The sequence below is a fragment of the Bos indicus x Bos taurus genome, chromosome 6 (assembly GCF_003369695.1).
Source record: "Bos indicus x Bos taurus breed Angus x Brahman F1 hybrid chromosome 6, Bos_hybrid_MaternalHap_v2.0, whole genome shotgun sequence".
NCBI lineage: Eukaryota > Metazoa > Chordata > Mammalia > Artiodactyla > Bovidae > Bos > Bos indicus x Bos taurus.
The window spans coordinates 83,431,038-83,447,057 of NC_040081.1; the positions used below are offsets into that span (position 1 = coordinate 83,431,038).

At 35.2% G+C, this 16,020-nt stretch overlaps 1 protein-coding gene across 1 annotated transcript in view; it reads right to left on the reverse strand.

Annotated features, from left to right (window-relative positions):
* The window catches only part of UBA6 (ubiquitin like modifier activating enzyme 6), an 87,431-nt gene that overhangs the window by 23,866 nt on the left and 47,545 nt on the right, over positions 1–16,020 (reverse strand). Inside the window, exons 11-18 of the mRNA XM_027544635.1 lie at positions 15,820–15,882; positions 14,840–14,916; positions 14,306–14,372; positions 12,012–12,155; positions 7,781–7,848; positions 6,968–7,046; positions 5,849–5,929; positions 545–622 (exon numbers count right to left, since the gene is read on the reverse strand). Coding sequence (XP_027400436.1) covers positions 545–622; positions 5,849–5,929; positions 6,968–7,046; positions 7,781–7,848; positions 12,012–12,155; positions 14,306–14,372; positions 14,840–14,916; positions 15,820–15,882 — 657 coding nt within the window. The remainder of the gene's footprint in view (positions 1–544; positions 623–5,848; positions 5,930–6,967; positions 7,047–7,780; positions 7,849–12,011; positions 12,156–14,305; positions 14,373–14,839; positions 14,917–15,819; positions 15,883–16,020) is intronic.

Sequence of the window (16,020 nt, forward strand, 5' to 3'; positions counted from 1 at the left end):
AGCTGTAAAACAATAAAGTGAAAAAACATTTCTAAAGTCAGAGCAAAGTTACTTGACTGTTTCTTTTCCTGACGAATATTTTGACCTCTATAAAAAAAGACAGAAAATAAGCACTGGTTTACAATCAAAATGGATTATTAAATAATCAAACAAGATCAAAAGAGCAAAAAATTCTTTTAAACTTTATCTGTTTTGTAATAAAACTTAAAAAAAAAACAGTGTCAAATCTGTCACCTATAAAAAACTTCAAATCAGGGAACCTGTTTTTATATTCTTAGATGTTTCTAAAATTAAATATATGATACATCTTGATTATAAAATGAAAAAATATTGCCCATGATTCACAACTCAGATTTTAACATCCAGAATACAAAAATAATTTTTATATTAAAATAAAATTATGTATTTTTCCCTGTTATTCCCATTATTTGATAATTTGAGAGATTCTAATAAAATAAAGATACTACGCTTGTTCAAGCACCATTTTCTATTTTTCTATTTAACACAACAGAGGATTTAAATTTGAATCAGTATAACAACACACCTGTATGTGATGAGGACGAAATAGGAACTGTCTATTCAAGTTGGATTTTTCTATCAAGTCAGGATCTGTTACTGTAACCTAATATCAAAGAAAAAAAAAATGCCTGAAATTACATAAGAGATACGTTTAAATTGACTTCGTTTTCCTCTGAATGACTAACTCCCACAAGTTATAAATTATTTTGCCTGGTAGAAGTTATAATAAAAAATACTCAAAACTGGTTACCAATACTACTGTTTTTATACTTATATTTAAAGATAATATTTTGGAAAAGGCAATGGCACCCCATTCCAGTACTGTTGCCTGGAAAATCCCATGGATGGAAGAGCCTGGTAGACTGCAGTCCATGGGGTCGCCAAGAGTCGGACATGACTGAGCGACTTCACTTTCACTTTCCACTTTCATGCATTGGAGAAGGAAATGGCAATCCACTCCAGTGTTCTTGCCTGGAGAATCCCTTGGACGGAGAAGCCTGGTAGGCTGCAGTCCATGGGGTCAAACAGAGTTGGACACGACTGAAGCGACTTAGCAATTAAAGATAATATTTAGCATAGGAACATGTCAAACAAAATAGCTAAAATCAGTCGCAGATCCTGATCAAAACAACTTTTTTCTTCATAACAAAATAGAGGCTAAATATCACTATCACATTTTAGAAACACGTAATGGGTTAGTCATAGAAGATTCGGCTCTTTTTTTTCTATACATGTTTATTTTCAATCTCGACTGAAAAGAACACTTACATGTTTCAATTTGAAAGGAACTCTTGCTAAAGCAGAGGTATACAAACTAGAGTGCAGGCAGCTGTTTTTGTAAATAATTTTTACTGGAACACCATCACACCATTTGTTTAAGTATTGGTTATGGCTGTTTTTATACTGCAATGGCAGAGCTCAGTAGCTATGACAGACTTAACATCACAAACCTAGAACAGTTACAGTCCGGTTAAGGAAAAATTTGCATACCTCCATTTTAAAGGATGCAAGATGAAAGTAAACAGAGCCAAGACAATTTTAAAAGTAGTCATAATTCATTTGTCACTTAAGCTAGTATTTGTAGATTTCACTAGAAGCAGAGTGTGTTCCAGATGTTAGATGTTTACTGGTATTCAAACACATTTTCTTTTAGCTATTTCCCTGATATATACAGATTTTTGCTTTCAATGCTGCTGCTGCTAAGTCACTTCAGTTGTGTCAGACTCTGTGCGACCCCAGAGACGGCAGCCCACCAGGCTCCCCCGTCCCTGGGATTCTCCAGGCCAGAACACTGGAGTGGGTTGCCATTTCCTTCTCCAACGCATGAAAGTGAAAAGTGAAAGTGAAGGCGCTCAGTCATGTCCGACTATTAGCGACCCCATGGACTGCAGCCCACCAGGCTCCTCCGTCCATGGGATTTTCCAGGCAAGAGTACTGGAGTGGGTTGCCATTGCCTTCTCTGTTGTTTTCAATAGTTCTATGTTATTATGTGTTAGGTGTTTCCTTGAAATAGGAGGAAGAAAACCACAGAAAATGTCTTTTAACAGAAAGTTTAACCATAATTAATAAATATATATATAATAATTCTAATTATTGTGATTACTGATTAAAAGGGTTTTTCTTCCACTTCCCCCAAGCCCACTTTTTAATCCACCCTGTGTTTGTGGGGGTTTTTTTTTGTCTTCTACTGAATTGATCAAGTATTCTTGACCTGAACCCTCCTTTAACCACTCACCAACTGGTATGGAAGTTAAATCTCTGTTTTTATGCAGTGATATTCAAAATTTTAACATGTACATGTGACTTAAGATCTAAAATGAAACTCTTCATTTCCTCTAGAACAGTGGAAGATATCTGAACTCTCCCTTCTATTTTCTGTGATATCAAGGAACATTTTACTTATTTTTAGCCATTTCATTCCAAAATGTCAACATTTTAATTAAAGGTTTTAAAAATCAATGCTTATCTAAACCTAAGACTGTTGTCAAATGCTTCTACTTACCCTTGGCTTCACACACTGCCTGTATTAATCCCACAGTTCACTCACTGAGAACTAGTGATAATCTTTTATCATTTTACTTATCAGTTATCTTTAATTCTCTCAAAAGATAATTTAGTTGGATATAGAAATCTAGGTTGATAAGTCACTTGTACTATGAAGATATGCTTCCCTATCTTCAGGTGTGTACTTATTGCTGGTTAAGAAGTCCACCAAATAATCGTTTTTTGTAATCTTTTTCATTTCTGCATTTGATTTGTTTGGGATTAATTTAGCTTTTTAATCAGAACACACTTGTCTCTTCAATTTTGCAAACTTCTTGTCATTATCCTTACTTCTTCCTTATCTTTACTCTCTGGAAATTCTACATTTATGTTAGACCGTGCATATGTATCCTCTTTCATTAAAAAAGAAAAAGACTCTCTCTACACTACATTCTAGGAATTTTATTTATCTCTTAGTCATCAGTTCTCACTTCAGCTACATTTGAATTTTAAGTTCACTGACTATACAGAAATTCTTCCTTGGCTTTTGGTAAAAATTTCCTTCCCCATCTCATGTTTTCATTACTCTATGTCTTTGGTCATTTTTAACTTTAGAGTCTGTATGTTACATTATTTGTAGCACTTCTATTTTCTGTATTTCTTGGAGAACTAATTCTTCTATTTTCATTGGCTGATTCTTTCAGGTGGTGGGCTTCCCTTGTGGCTCAGCTGGTAAAGAATCTGCCTGCAATGTGGGAGACCTGAGTTTGATCGCTGGGTTGGGAAGATCCCCTGGAGAAGGGAAGGCTACCCACTCAGTATTCTGGCCTGGAGAATTCCATGGACTACATAGTCCATGGGTCACAGAGCAGGACACAGTTGAGTGACTTTCACTTTTCAGGTGGTACCTTTTTCTAGAGATTTGTCATTTTCCATTGTGGACTGTCTTGAATGGATGTTGATTTTGCTGTATAGTCCTATGTACACTCAGTATGTATCACCATAACACAGTTTTGCCATTGTTTAATCTAGAGGTTTCAACACCCCCAAATTTGTTGTATTCTTTTATCTACTTAAAAATTTTATATGATAAAATTTTGGACCCATACACCAGCATGGTGCATGCTGAGCTGCAATTTCTCACAAATGACTTCCCTTTCTATTAATAGTTAATGTACCAGAACACTTGTGAATTACCACAGCTTTTAGGTCAGGGACTAATTTCCCTCTTGGTTCCTGGAACCCAGGGATTTCTCTTTACCTCCTTCTAGTTAAGTTTGGATACACATGTAAATATTTTATAAAAGACTAATTTACACAGTAAGAATAATTTATATAATATTTGCAGTAGGTTCAAGACTGCCCGATTAACTTATCTTGTTTTATTACTTAAAGTAAGTTGGTTTATTTACTATAGCTCTTTTCCTGACTTTTTATATGCTGATATGTATTATGAATTTCTAAGGAGTAAAGTAGGTGTTATTCAAACTTAACACAACCAAGGATTTTCTTTTCTTTTTTAGAAATATTTTAAAAGTCAGCAGAACTAATAGTGATTTGTGGAAAACAATTTAGGAAATGTTGAGCAAGAATGCTATGTGGATTACAACAAACTGTGGAAAATCTTAGAGATGGGAATACCAGACTACCTGACCTGCCTCCTGAGAAATCTGTATGCATATCTAGAAGCAACAGTTAGAACTGGACATGCAACAACAGACTGGTTCCATATCAAGAAAGGAGTACGTCAAGGCTGTATACTGTCACCTGCTTATTTAACTTATATGCAGAGTATATCATGAGACAAGCTGGGCTGGATGAGATATAAGCTGGGATCAAGATTGCTGAGAAAAATATCAGTAACCTCAGATACGCAGATGACACCACCCTCATGGCAGAAAGGGAAGAACTAAAGAGCCTCTTGATAAAAGTGAAAGAGGAGAGTGAAGAAGTTGGCTTAAAGCTCAACATTCAGAAAACCAAGATCCTGGCATCCGGTCCCATCACTTCATGGCAAATAGATGGGGAAACAATGGAAACAGTGACAGACTTAATTGTTTTGGGCTCCAAAATCACTGCAGATGGTGACTGCAGCCATGAAATTAAAAGATGCTTGCTCCTTGGAAGAAAAGTTATGACCAACCTAGACAGCATATTAAAAAGCAGAGACATTACTTTGCCAACAAAGGTCCATCTAGTCAAGGATATGGTTTTTCCTATAGTCATGTATGGACAGACTATAAAGAAAGCTGAGAGCAGAAGAATTGATGCTTTTGAACTGTGGAGTTGGAAAAGACTCTTGAGAGTCCTTTGGACTGCAAAGAGATCCAACCAGTCCGTCCTAAAGGAAATCAGTCCTGAATATTCATTGGAAGGACTGATGCTGGAGCTGAAACTCCCAATACTGTGGCCACCTGATGTAAAGAACTGATTCATTTGAAAAGATCTTGATGCTGGGAAAGATTGAAGGTGGGAGGAGAAAGGGATGACAGAGGATGAGATGGTTGGATGGCATCACCCATCGATGAGTCCATGGCATCACCAACTCAATGGACATGAGTTTGAGTAAGCTCTGGGAGTTGGTGATGGACAGGGAAGCCTGGCAGGCTGCAGTCAACGGGAGTCGCAAAGAGTCAGACGTGACTGAGTGACTGAACTGAACTGAGCAAGAATAACAAACTGTAGGAGGTCTGCCTATGACTGTAATAGTAAGCTTAATAAGCTATAAAACATGAACTATTCCACAAATTTTAGTCATTTAATTACTAGTAAGCACCATGGTAAATCTATGATATCACTACTGCAGGTACTACTACATTTTAAAGGCAAGCAGCATCAATGAAATATATTTTTATTTAAATATATGACATGATTTTCCAATTAACTCATATATATCATCTTAATTTATAATATATACCAATGTTTTTATTACTCATTCTTCTTTGATCACCAATTGAAATAATATCTGAGTACTCTGCAACTTTCTAATGTTAACTTCTCTCATCTTAAATATTTATTTAATAAGAAGTAGTATCTAATGAAATAACAATATTAATGTGCTTTTTTATTTGAAAAGCCCATTCATATTTGATCTTCATAATTATGAGGCAAGTAGTACAATAACAGTTTCACAGTAAATTAAGAAAGAAAGTGAGGAGCAGAAAACTCAAATAATTTGCCACAAAGTTACATGAATTTTGAAAAATGATCAGGGTAGAATTATCCAAGTTGTAGCCTAATACCCTACCCTCAAAATCAATGCTTTGGACCCAGGCAGTCAAATATGGTTCAAAAACGGGCAGCCAGAGAAATATAACTTTTTAAGTCTCAAGGATTTATAACTTACCATTCCCTTCTGTTTGCCTGTGCCAACACCAAGCAAAGCAAAATTTTTTAACATTTCACAGCCTATGGCTCCACATCCTACCTGTGAAGAAGAAAAAATGTATCAGATTAAATAATATTAAAACTTCTACTTACTAAAGAGCAATTTCATCATAATTTTCTTCAAATGCTGTTATAATAACATACTTTTAAAAATAATGTGAATATTTAAAATAATTTTAAAATTATTTTATTTTAAAATATTTAATGGTTCATGGTATCATGAGTGTTTCAGCTAAAGAAAAAAAAGTATAAATCATAGAAGGAAAAGCATAGTATTTACAATTCTTTTAAACAGAAGACATTTTAATATTCCAAACAAAAGCCAAACATTGAACTCATTTTTTTATATAACATGGAAACAGCCAGCATGAAAGAGTGTAACATTCTAATTAAAAAGATTACTTGTTTGCAGAAATTTTTCTAAATTAATTTGATGAATATAACTATTCTAAGACTTTTAAATAAAAACTAACAATAGTTCTACATGTAAGTAAAAGCTCAGCAATAACTGCTGACTTTCAAAATGTTACTTAAAAAAGGAATATTAAAAATCAGCAGTATTTTTAGGACCAATTATAATAATTATGGCAGTAGAAGAAGTTTTATGCTACTGAGGAGCTTCCCTGCCCAATGCACTGATCCACCTACATATTCTTACATTTGACAAGAAAAAACAAAGAACCTCCAACCACCCACAATTTTTAATATATTTCTAGAAAATCATTTAATGTTCAAAACTATTATATTTTAATTTTACATGTATTAATTCTTTAGATGATGGGTTGGTAAACTCTTTCTATAAAGGGCCAGACAGTGAATGTTACAACTACACAACTGCCACTTTTAAAGTATAAAAGAAGCCATAGACAATCTATGAATACATGGACTTAGCTGTGTTCTCACGAAAAACAGGCAGTAGGATGGATTTGGCCTGCAAGCTACAGTTTAAAAATTCCTGTTTTAAAAATTTCCTGAATATCTACTATATTATTTAGAAATGGTACTCCTTTAACAAATTAATGTGACGCACTATAGCAGTTTGACTGTACTGTTTATTCTCATCATTATTCCCACTTACTAAAAAGATATTCAAATTTTGTAGCTTCTGACATAAAGTGTCTCCAATGCAGGCTCGTAAGGCATCATATCTATCTCCTCTGGAGAAAACAACACAAACCAAAAAAATAGAAAGGCATAAAAAAATTAAGGTTAGTTTCATTACTACTGGTACCAATTTAATGTTTTACTTTAAATAGAATACTCTTTAGGAGCGTCTTCCAAACTAACAGATAATTAATTTTATTTGAAAAAGAAAAAAAACCTCATAAAGAAATCAGGCTTTTCTTTCTTCCATTTGAACTAATATAACTCCTCATGACTTGAATGAAGGTGACTTAAGTTTATCTAGAAAAACATTTTTAAGGCAGGGATTTTACAAAGGTTCATAGAGAAGACTATGGATGGGCTTTGAAGTTGTTAACCGACTTAAATTGAAAGCAGAACTTTGGGTTACATGTATTTTTCGGAGAAAGAATTAATAAGCTTTGATCAGATTCTCAAAGAGATCTGTAACCCAAATAAGTGAAGAATGACTGACATAAATAAAAAATGCAGGTATCAACTGTTTTCATCTAAAATCAGAATGGTGTTTTGAAACTTAACCACTCTCATGATACACAATTTAAAACTTTATATTCAATATTAATAAAATGTTTATGAGAAACTGCATTATTATGACAATCTATACATGTAGAGGAGAAAAGACTGCAGAAGTGAGTGAATTAGGAGAAAACACATCTAAAACAAATCCATGTTTATACAAAAATTCTTTAATTTTGGTGCTGCTTATAAATATAGAACTAAGGAAAAAGCAAAAAAATGTCAGTATTACCGTGGGAGAAATTCTTGTCGTTCAGGTTTGCTGAGGGATTCGACAAGATCTGCTGCTTCAATGTATAACTTAAAGTAGAATATAAAAACACAGCTTACTATGTAGAAAACTAAACTGCTAGAAAAAGTAATTCTCTTCTCTAGTATGGTTAAATCTGGAGGAATTATAAAAAGATAATATTTGATTCAGGTCATTTTAGCCATCTTACGGATGATACATCTAAATCTTAAAAGGAAATTTCACCTCCAAATCTATTTTCTATAACTACATAAACTTAGGAAGCATCATTCAATTTCAATTACATTTGAATAAATAATTTGATTTCTTAAAATAGGAAACTACCTATCCTGTACTATTTTCAAACTTGGGTATATTCTTTGTCACTTATAATTACTACATATACTATGAGGAAGTGATCTATGGAGTCACAATCTCAGCATCTAAAATAACATCAGACAGAATTTGTTTAAGTTAATGAAAAAAACTTGACCAGATGTTCAACACCGAAATCAGACTGATTATATTCTTTGCAGCCAAAGATGGAGAAGCTCTATACAGTCAGCAAAAACAAGACCGGGAGCTGATTGTGGTTCAGATCATGAACTCCTTATTGCCAAATTCAGACTGAAATTGAAGAAAATGGGGAAAACCATTAGACCATTCAGGTATGACCTAAATCAAATCCCTTATTATTGTACAGTGGAAGTGAGAAATAGATTTAAGGGACTAGATCTGATAGACAAGAGTGCCTGATGAACTATGGACTGAGGTTTGTGACACTGTACAAGAGACAGGAAACAAGACCATCCCCATGGGAAAGAAACGCAAATAAGCAAAATGGCTGTCTGAGGAGTCCTTACTAATAGCTGTGAAAAGAAGAGAAGCGAAAAGCAAAGGAGAAAAGGAAAGATATAAGCATCTGAATGCAGATTTCCAAAGAATATCAAGAAGAGATAAAAAACCCTTCCTCAGTGATCAATGCAAAGAAATAGAGGGAAACAACAGAATGGGAAAGACTAGAGATCTCTTCAAGAAAATTAGAGATACCAAGGGACACTTCATGCAAAGATGGGCTCAATAAAGGACAGAAATGGTATGAACCTAACAGAAGCAAAAGATATTAAGAAGAGGTGGCAAGAATACACAGAAGAACTGTACAAAAAAGATCTTCACAACCCAGATAATCATGATGGCGTGATCACTGACCTAGAGCCAGACATCCTGGAATGTGAAGTCAAGTGGGCCTTAGAAAGCATCACTACGAACAAAGCTAGTGGAGGAGATGGAATTCCAGTTGAGCTATTTCAAATCGCAAAAGATGATGCTGTGAAAGTGCTGCACTCAATATGCCAGCAATATGCCAGGAAAACTCAGCAGTGGCCACAGGATAGGAAAAGGTCAGTTTTCATTCCAATCCCAAAGAAAGGCAATGCCAAAGAATGCTCAAACTACCGCACAATTGCACGCATCTCACAGGCCAGTAAAGTAATGCTCAATATTTTCCAAGCCAGGCTTCAGCAATAACATGAACTGTGAAATTCCAGATGTTCAAGCTGGTTTTAGAAAAGGCAGAGGACCCAGAGATCAAACTGACAACATGCGCTGAATCATGGAAAAAGCAAGAGAGTTCCAGAAAAACATCTATTTCTGCTTTATCGACTATGCCAAAGCCTTTGACTGTGTGGATCACAATAAACTGTGGAAAATTCTTCAAGAGATGGGAATACCAGACCACCTGACCTGCCTTGAAAAACCTATATGCAGGTCAGGAAGCAACAGTTAGAACTGGACATGCAACAACAGACTGGTTCCAAATAAGAAAAGGAGTACGTCAAAGCTGTATATTGTCACCCTGCTTATTTAACTTATGTGCAGAGTACATCATGAGAAACACTGGGCTGGAAGAAGCAGGAGCTGGAATCAAGATTGCCGGGAGAAATATCAATAACCTCAGATATGCAGATGACACCACCCTTATGGCAGAAAGTGAAGAGGAACTAAAAAGCCTCTTGATGAAAGTGAAAGAGGAGAGTGAAAAAGTTGGCTTAAAGCTCAGCATTCAGAAAACGAAGATCATGGCATCTGGTCCCATCACTTCATGGGAAATAGATGGGGAAACAGTGGAAACAGTGTCAGACTTTATTTTTGGGGGCTCCAAAAACACTGCAGATGGTGACTGCAGCCATGAGATTAAAAGACGCTTACTCCCTGGAAGGGAAGTTATGACCAACCTGTATAGCATATTGAAAAGCAGAGACATTACCAACAAAGGTGTGTCTAGTCAAGGCTATGTTTTTTCCCGTGGTCATGTATGGATGTGAGAGTTGGAATGTGAAGAAAGCTGAGCGCTGAAGAACTGATGCTTTTGAAGTGTGGTGTTGGAGAAGACTCTTGAGAGTCCCTTGGACTGCAAAGAGATCCAACCAGTCCATACTAAAGGAGATCAGTCCTGGGTGTTCATTGGAGGGACTGATGCTGAAGCTCAAACTCCAGTGCTTTGGCCACCTCATGCGAAGAGTTGACTCACTGGAAAAGACCCTGATTCTGGAGGGATTGGGGGCAGGAGGAGAAGGGGACGACAGAGGATGAGATGGCTGGATGGCATCACCAACTTGACGGACATGAGTCTGAGTAAACTCCGGGAGTTGTTGATGGACAGGAAGGCCTGGCATGCTGTGATTCATGGGGTTGCAAAGAGTCGGACATGACTGAGCAACTGAACTGAACTGAACTGATGGCTTAATTTGAACGTGATTATGAACACGAATAAATGATTATTTATTTAAAGATAGACTCTATGTTAAAAACACAATTTACATTTCTTATGCTGCTAACAGATGACACCACCCTTATGGCAGAAAGTGAAGAGGAACTAAAAAGCCTCTTGATGAAAGTGAAAGTGGAGAGTGAAAAAGTTGGCTTAAAGCTCAACATTCAGAAAACGAAGATCATGGCATCCGGTCCCATCACTTCATGGGAAATAGATGGGGAAACAGTGTCAGACTTTATTTTTCTGGGCTCCAAAATCACTACAGATGGTGACTGCAGCCATGAAATTAAAAGACGCTTACTCCTTGGAAGGAAAGTTATGACCAAGCTAGATAGCATATTGAAAAGCAGAAACATTACTTTGCCAACAAAGGTTCGTCTAGTCAAGGCTATGGTTTTTCCTGTGGTCATGTATGGTTGTGAGAGTTGGACTGTGAAGAAGGCTGAGCACCGAAGAATTGATGCTTTTGAACTGTGGTGTTGGAGAAGACTCTTGAGAGTCCCTTGGACTGCAAGGAGATCCAACCAGTCCATTCTGAAGGAGATCAGCCCTGGGATTTCTTTGGAAGGACTGACGCTAAAGCTGAAACTCCAGTACTTTGGCCACCTCATGTGAAGAGTTAACTCACTGGAAAAGACTCTGATGCTGGGAGGGATTGGGGGCAGGAGGAGAAGGGGACGACAGAGGATGAAATGGCTGGATGGCATCACTGACTCGATGGACGTGAGTCTGAGTGAACTCTGGGAGTTGGTGATGGACAGGGAGGCCTGGCGTGCTGCGATTCATGCGGTCACAAAGAATCGGACACGACTGAGAGACTGAACTGAACTGACTGAATAGCATTTGTCAAATTTAAATTATAAATTTACAAATTTTAATTATTAAAACTATTTGAAACTTTTAAAAACAATATGTTCAAAGTTTTTCAAAAAATAAAGGGCCTGAAAAGTGTCCTTTGATACACTCTTGCCAATTATTCTTTCTGATAACAGAAACCAAGGGTTTTTCATCCTGTGATGCTTTTACGCTATACAGTTCTCAAACTTTTATCATTGCTATGCTTTCTACCTTTAGAAGTTTATACTTAGATGCTAGGGAATCTGAAGATTCATGATGCCAATGTAACTCCATGGGACAATTTAAGAGTCCTGAAAGTGCATGACTGCTAAGCGAACAGTAGTGGAAATCAAATAAAAGGAGGGAAAATTCACCCCCTTACTCTCACAAACGAGAGAAATACATCCTAGAATGCAACTCTGGGTTAAATACCAATATCTTCAACAAATGATCTTGTCAGTTTCTATTATAGAATTAAATTGTGGTCGCACATCACACCCAATTCATGCATGAAAATATATTTTTGCTTTTATATTGATCAATACTATGTTGTAACTTAGAATGTGTTTATATGGGTAACGAATTCAGCCTTAAGTATAAAAAATATTAAAATAGAGAACTAACCCACTGGCACAAAGGAGAAAACTTTCCTGTTACAGCTTTCAGTACTTCTTGGCTGGCAACGCCTCCTACTGCTGCAGCAAGTGGGGGTAAAAAGCCTTGGGCAGTCCAAGAAAGCCAACGCACGATGTCATAATTTACTTCAGGCTGAAACACAAGCCACAAGAGACAGTAATTTTAATAGTATTCTTATGGTATATGCAAAACTGCAATGACTTGATGTGAGAATATTTGTAGTTTAACTTTTAAAAGAGCTACTCAATTTCCAGAATAGTTTTTAAATCCTAAAAAAAGTCCCAATCTCATAACAAAAGATCCAACTGCATGTCAGTTAACTTAAACAGTATTTTTCTTGACCAGTACCCATGCATTTTTGTTTTTTGACTCTCCACGTTACACTAGGGAACAACTTAGAATTAACTAGATTATCAACCATTTATAGTTCTTGTTAGAGAACAGTTCTGTGATGTTAATTAGCCAGAATTTTTAAAGACACATTTTAATGAAAAACATGGTAAAACCTTGAACCAGATAAATAAAAATAAAATGGTCCAAGGATAAGAAGGGATAAGGAGCTATCATTTTACGTTAAGTGGTACATAAAAAGTAAAACAGTAACAAAATGAGGCAGTGTATTGTTAGAAAAGGCAGTTTACAGAAGCAACTAAGCTGGTGTATCACAACTGTTGAGCCTGTACTCTAGAGCCTGGGAGCTGCAACTACTGAGCCCACGTGTTGCAGCTGCTAAAGCCTGTGTACCCTCGATAGTCCGCATTCTGCAACAAGGGAAGCTACCAAGATGAGAAGCCTGCATACTGCAACTACAGAGTAGCCCCCATGTGGTGTAACTAGAGAAAAACCCAGGCAGCAAAGAAGACCCAGCACAGTCAAAAAATAAATAAACAGAACTCTAAAAAAAAAAAAATCTTAAAAGAAAAGGCAGTTTAGAAAAAAAATCAAAAGAGTAATGGCACTTTTACGTACTAATCTAAGGGCCACTCATCACAAAGTTCTCATTATCATACTTAAAGATGATGTTTTTCAAAATATAATTTATTAGTATTTTTAAGGAAAAAATGGAGATCTGGATTTTAGAGCTATTATTTTAGCACAATTTCTTATTTGTCACAAAGATCTCTTCATGAGCTCTGGCTTCTCTTTTCTCTTCTTATTCTTTCAATATCAGTAACTGTAATCTTAATTTAAGATTCAAGTAGGGATCAATTAATCTCTTGAAATTCTACATGAAATAACAGTATTTGTGTATTTAGAGGGGAATACTGTTAATTCTAAACTCCTTCTGAGAAATGCTTCCCTGGTGGTTCAGATCTGCAGATGCAGGAGACCTGGGTTCAATCCCTGAGTCGGGAAGATCCCCTGGAGAAGGGAATGGCTACCCACTCCATTATTCTTGCCTGGAGAATCCACGGACAGAGAAATCAGACAGGCTACATTCCATGGGGTTGCAAAGAGTTGGACATGACAGAGTGACTAACACTTTCACTTTCTTTCTGAGAAATGCACCAGAGAGCACATGTGATTTCAAGTCTTATTTAAAAGCTACAGTAGTCAAGAAAGGATGGTACTAGTAGAAAGACAGAAACAACCAATGGAAGACAATACTGAATTCAGAAAGAGCCGTGCACATATGTGGTCAATGAATTTCTGACAAAGAAGCCAAAAAAACAATGAAGAAAAAACTGTCTTTTCAATAAACAGTCTAGAATTACTGGGTATTCTGATACAAAAAATTAACTTAGTTCTATGCCTGACAAGGTAGAAAAAGATGAATTCATAAATTTACAAAACTGTACACAATGAGTTCAAAATGTATAATGATGTACACTGTGCAAGGTCTATAAACACAAACTCACAACACAATCAATCTTCTAGAAGAAAATAAAGGAGAAAAGCTTTGTGATTTTGGCTTAACAAAGGCACAAACCGTAAAAAAGAAAAAACTGATGAATTAAACTTTATCAATATTAAAAACTTCTGTTCCTTGAAAGACATTGTAATAACATGAAAAGACAACCCACCGACTGGAAGAGAATACCTATAAAATGTGTATCTGATAAAAAACTGATTTCTATATATAAAGAACTCAATCAATAAGAAAACGATCTAATTAAAAGAGGCAAAAGTTTGAAAAACTCAAGTTGAATTTAATGTCAAGTAACTTGCCTACTGTCAAAGAGTCAATAAATAGCAAAACTGGAATTTGAAGGCTAAGAGAACATTAATATATAGAAAATTTCTATGTTATACAATTTTTGACACCCAAACTGAATATTCACCTTCTCTTCCAAGGTTTCACTTATAGATGTTGCTAGTTTCAACAGTTCTTCTGAATCTTGTTGGCACCTAGAATTCAAAATAAAGTACCTCAATGTCAATTTTCTCAATAGCTAATTGAAATTTAAGAAATATGTTAAAAAACTGGACTTTTGCCAACCATGTAACACGAAGTATTTACTGACTTTAAAGACAGCTGGTTTATAAATCCATTCCTTCAAAATCAGGCTCATTTAAGAACAGTTTATAAGTAAGAATTTAGTTTTAAATGTACAAAGCAAAAACTTTTTATAACAATATGTAGAAGGTAAAAATTATATAATGGATTTATAATTCAATAGTTCTCAGATTTTTTTAAGTTGTAGCTTTTGAAGACTTCAAAATAGGAAAAATTTTATTTAGTATAACTCCATTTTTATAAATTGATCTTTCCACTTCTAGGAGAAAAACAGGCTAGGTCAGAAGTGTTTACACAATTTGGTGTATCTAGTAGTATTACAATAAGAAAAAAGGTTGTTTCAAAGAAAGAACATTACCCAATATTTGGCTTGCGACTATAGTTCTCCTGAAACTGGTCCAAGGCAAGCATGGCTAAGTGAATCTCTAAAGGTGCCTATTGAGAACATTAAAAATTGGTCAGTATTTATTGAGTGTATAATATGTGTCAGGCACTGTGCTAACACTTTTAAGACATTATTTAACTTAATAGACGAATTAGCTTATTACTATTATCTTTATTTAACAGATGAGGAAGCTGAGGCTTGAGAAGTTAAAGGACTTGACTTCAATCTATAGTTAAGTAACAGATCCAAGTTTTAATCCCAGGCTGTATGACTAGTTTTCATTAGGTTATCCAATGAAACAAAGTAGTATCAGCTAAACAAAGGAAACAAAATGTTGGTATGAGAATTCCTTTTTCTTTCCTTATCAATTATTTATAAATTTGGAAACTGTTATTATAATTCTTTACTTATCACAAATACATTCACCAATATAAAACTGATCCAGTGATTTCAAAAAGCAAAATAAATGCTTCCAAGATTTTTAGGGAAGAAATATTATATAAAACTCTACATGATTCAGAAAATCTCTTAATAAGATTTTTGCATAATTAATGAAACCACCTTTTAACTATCAAACCTGGCATATCATAAAAGAAAACCTTTTCCTTATTATTCAAACATTTTCCATTATATAAAATCCTATTTTTAATCTAGGAGTCAGCCTGATACATGAATACAACCTTTATTTTTAAAGAAGCTAATGATCTGACAGAAAAGTGTATGTGTATATACACACACACACACACACACACACTATAAATATATATATAGTGGCTCTCTCTATATAGTTGCACTATATATATATATATACACACACAGTTGCACTATATATATATATAGTTGCACTATATATATTTATATATACATATAGTTGGTCTGTTTTAAATTTATAATTGCTTATCATTCCCATCCCCCACTGCACTGCGTCTCTCAAATCTACAGTGTTTGTTTACCTCAGGTTTGCTAAAATCCACAATAAGGTACTTTGGATGTTTTAGTTGCATCTCTAATGATTCCTAATAGAAAAAAAACAAAACAAACAATAGAAAAAAATCCACTATTACTTCAGAGCAAGCAAGTGACTACTTGATAAATGACACAGAACACTAAAAGCAACGGCTCCTTCTAAGAGGTCTGATATAAGTAAGGTTGGG